This window comes from Nothoprocta perdicaria, unplaced genomic scaffold (assembly GCF_003342845.1).
Source record: "Nothoprocta perdicaria isolate Ctin4 unplaced genomic scaffold, notPer1 scaffold_556, whole genome shotgun sequence".
NCBI lineage: Eukaryota > Metazoa > Chordata > Aves > Tinamiformes > Tinamidae > Nothoprocta > Nothoprocta perdicaria.
Genome location: NW_020455817.1, coordinates 63,784 through 67,709, shown reverse-complemented (window position 1 = coordinate 67,709; position 3,926 = coordinate 63,784). Strand labels below are relative to the sequence as shown.

Here is a 3,926-nt window from a genome sequence, read left to right as displayed (position 1 = left end):
TTCACACTCATGCCCTGCTCCAGCTGAACCTCTGTCGGCATGAGAGAAGGGAGGGAACAGAGACTTGCCTGCAACTCCTTGATCTTCTTCTGCAATTGCATGCCMAGRRCTTGYTCATCCTCGATCTTGCTCTGGATCTGGCTGATTTCAAAGTCTTTCCTGTGCACAAAGTAAACTGTTACAGCCCAAAGTGTGATGTAGGCATATTTGCTCAGTACAAATATGCCCCACAAACACACTTACTTCTTGAGTTTCTCATCCAGCTGCTGCTTATCATTTTCCAAGTCCATTATGCTGTCATGAGCCAGCTTTAGGTCTCCCTCCAGTTTCCTCTTGGCTCTCTCAAGGTCCATGCGCACTTTCTTCTCCTGCTCCAGGGACCCTTCAAGCTAAACACAACAAGGCCATGAATGCTCTTCCCGCTGTGCCTACCTCCACAGCTGTGCTATCATTGTCCAAAGACCATCGTCAGTTCCCTGACAGAAAAAACAACTCTATAGCAGATTTGATCCTACCACATCCACACGTGCTTACGTCATCCACTTGCTGTTCCAGCTTGGTTTTAGCTTTGGTCAGCGTATTGACTTTGTCCTCTTCTGCCTGCARRTCATCCAGTGTCTGCTGGTGGGCCTCTTGGAGGGCCTTTTTCTCTTTTGTCAGCTTGGCAATGTTCTCATCCAGGCCTGCCATCTCCTCAGTGAGGTTTTTCACCTGTGAGAATATAGGAGCAGATAGTAATTAAAGGAAGTAACTACAAATGTGCTGTACCATTGATTTCTGGAGTATGAGTGACAAATTCTGTGTTGTACCTTGTTTTCGGTGGCATGTTTTTCCTTCTCAACTTTGGCCAACGTTAACTCCAGGTCATCGATATCTTTCTTCAGCTCTGAGCATTCATCCTCCAGTTTTCTCTTCTTAGCTGTCAGCTCAGCATTGATTTCCTCTTCATCCTCAGCCCTTTCTGTCACCTCCTTAACTTTGGCTTCCAGCTGGATTTTGGTTTTGATCAGCTGGTCACATCTTTCCTCAGCATCAGCTAAAGCATCAGCTTCCTGGTAGACATATAAAATTTTGGTTGCAAAATTAGATTTAACAGTGAATATAAGATTGTTTATTATGCTGACGTAATAGGAATTTCTTTTGCGGCAATAGTAATTGCACAACTCAAATTCACAATGAGTCTTCATTAAGTTTTATTTATCCACTCTCTTTGCATCATCATATACTGTTCCTAGCTCAAACATGTTTCACTTTGTTTATCCAAGATATAGTTTTTCGTTATTTGGATGTGGGTGATACTGTTCATTTCAAAATACTTATGTTTTATAGTTTGCCATTTACAAAATTATTTGGAGATTTCCGTAGTGTAAATAATCCCAATTAGGTAACTGAGTTTCACATCTCTAAAGGAGAATGCCTGCATGGTACTGGAATGTCTTAACTCACATTAATCTTTGAATACCTAGTCAATACAATTAATGGTGATTATCAAGATACTTCTAACCCTAAGTAGACCCTTGTTGCTGAAGCAACATTGCCTAAATGTTGCCTGTGTTTTTGAGACGCTAAATGCTTTTGAGACATACACTCAGGATTAGCACTTGTGTCATGGGATTAATAGCTGCAGGAGTACAGGTGAGATACCCTCATCATATGAAATGGCATTAGTTTTAATGTAGGAAACTGAATTAAGGTGGAGTGTTCAGGTTAATCACTGTCCCCACTTTATAAACTGAAAGATAAACTTTTCAATAATTATAATGGCATCTTATACTGTAAGTTCACATGGACACGTGTAGACACACTCCTTCAGAGTGGAGCTGACACTCACTTTGCAATGGTGGCACTGAGGGTCAAAAGCAGATGGCCTGAATTCTACCTTTAAATAATATAACTCAGCTCACCATGCAAATCCAGCCYTCATTTTTCTTTACTTCAAAATATATAATGGATAATTGACCAAGTAATTGACTTAAAGTCAACTATAGTCTGAAATACAGCTTTGGAAAGAGAAGTCTGGCTATAGAGACTCCTTTTCTGAATGGTAAATGAATGATGATACTCACAGCCTGCACTTGGAGCTGCAGGTCATTTTTCTCCTGCATTAGTTTAACCATTTTCTCCTCCATCTCTTTCCTCTTTGCTTCAGATTTTGCAAGCTCTTCCTTGGTTTTCTCAAACTCTTCTTTCATATTGGCCATCTCCTTCTCTGATTCTGCGCTCTTCAGTAAGGGCTTGATCTTGAAGAACAGCTTCATCCATGGCCAATGCTTGACATTCATGAATGCACGAACGTTGTACTGGATGCAGAAGATGGACTCCCTGAAGCATAGTTAAAATGTACATTGAATAATTTGGATGTGAATGGTGTAGACACTTTCTCCAAAGCTCAATGATTATTTGCATTTGAGAAATGTCTACCTCCTCTCCACCATTCTCTGGTACTCCACTCTCATGAGGAAGCCCCTGCATCTGGCCTGTGTGCGAGTGATGAGCTGTGCCAACTTGTCATCTCTCATCTCCTCCAGGAGCCCCAGCAGCCCAGCTTTGAAGAACACCTGGAGAAGGGGAATATTGCAGCACGTCACTGTCAGGTGGCACCAAGCACAGCCACACGGTCCGTGGGTCAAGGAGTGTTTGTACCTTGGTGTGACCAAATTTGTACTGGGTGTGGTCCACATCAATGGAGCCAAGGAGCTTCTCAGAAGCCTTCTTGCTGTCAATGAACTGTCCCTCGGGGATGGCACTTGCATTAAGCACCTTGTACCTGTGCAAAGAGAAGGAGGAAGATAAGGTTGTTCTTCCCAGCAAGCACATGGTGGCTGCTGTCACTTGACACTAGAGTCCAGCCTGACTGAAGCCACAAGGCACTTGACTCTGGTTAAATGATTCCAGTGCAGGAATCCTGCTACCTCTGCTTGAAGTCTGCATAGAGGACTCTGCTGGGGAATCCTTTCCTGCAGATTCGGATCCCTTCCAGCACACCGTTACAGCGCAGCTGGTGCAGCACCAGTTCATGCTCCATGGCACCTGACAGTTGAGAGCACAAATGAAAGCCTTATGTTCCAGGGCAGAGGGCACCAGCTGTACCACATCTCTTTGTGTATGAGCTTCTTACCGGGTGTTTTTGTTTCATTTGGGATGATGCAGCGGACAAAATGGGGGTGAGTGCTCCGTAAGTTGGTCATCAGCTTGTTTAAGTTCTCCTGTGGGATTGTGTGCAGTTTAGATCAACAAATTTTAGTTCTGCACACTCATCCTGTAGATGTCAGGATACTAATATATTGAATTAACACTGATAAAATAGCAATCCAATCCAAAATTTATTTTTATCCAAAGCTGCTTTTTTTATGCATTCTTATTAAATGGAAGTTTTAAATTCTATAGGTTAATATGGAAATTCTACTGTATCAAAATTTTAGCATAATCCTTTTTAACACAGAACAAAAGTGTTCTTTTGAAAGAAAATCAGGCATTAGATAAAGAATATTTGAAACATATACTTATTTCAAGCAGAATAATAAAAGAAAAAGACTATGAATATATTTCCCTACTATGATTAGATTCTGCTCAGTTCATACTGGTTCCTCATAAAAGTTAAGTCTGTTCATATCACTTTATAAATAATTAATTTCATACTGTACCCGGAAAAGAGCTGAGACAGTCTGGAAAGAAGAGCCCTTCTTCTTACCACCCTTCTTGCCACCACCACCACCGCTAGCCTCTGTAAAACCAATTTTAAAAAAAATGTTAGCTATTCTGGTTCATCATATATTTTCAAGTTGGAAAGACACAAATCTTAGAAAACTAGCCTGCTTCTGCTCCACCATAAGAGGCAAAGAGTAGGGCCAGTGTCTTCACAGATGATTTCTGATAGAGCCCAATGACAGTTTCATTCAGGGGGTCCTTGTTCTTCTCAAGCCAGC

At 41.6% G+C, this 3,926-nt stretch overlaps 1 protein-coding gene across 1 annotated transcript in view; it reads right to left on the bottom strand.

Moving 5' to 3' along the window:
- Positions 1-3,926, bottom strand: part of LOC112955313 (myosin heavy chain, skeletal muscle, adult) — a 17,369-nt gene that overhangs the window by 3,098 nt on the left and 10,345 nt on the right. Inside the window, exons 18-25 of the mRNA XM_026048588.1 lie at positions 2,913-3,030; positions 2,644-2,767; positions 2,422-2,558; positions 2,067-2,322; positions 810-1,052; positions 535-711; positions 244-389; positions 30-159 (exon numbers count right to left, since the gene is read on the bottom strand). Coding sequence (XP_025904373.1) covers positions 30-159; positions 244-389; positions 535-711; positions 810-1,052; positions 2,067-2,322; positions 2,422-2,558; positions 2,644-2,767; positions 2,913-3,030 — 1,331 coding nt within the window. The remainder of the gene's footprint in view (positions 1-29; positions 160-243; positions 390-534; positions 712-809; positions 1,053-2,066; positions 2,323-2,421; positions 2,559-2,643; positions 2,768-2,912; positions 3,031-3,926) is intronic.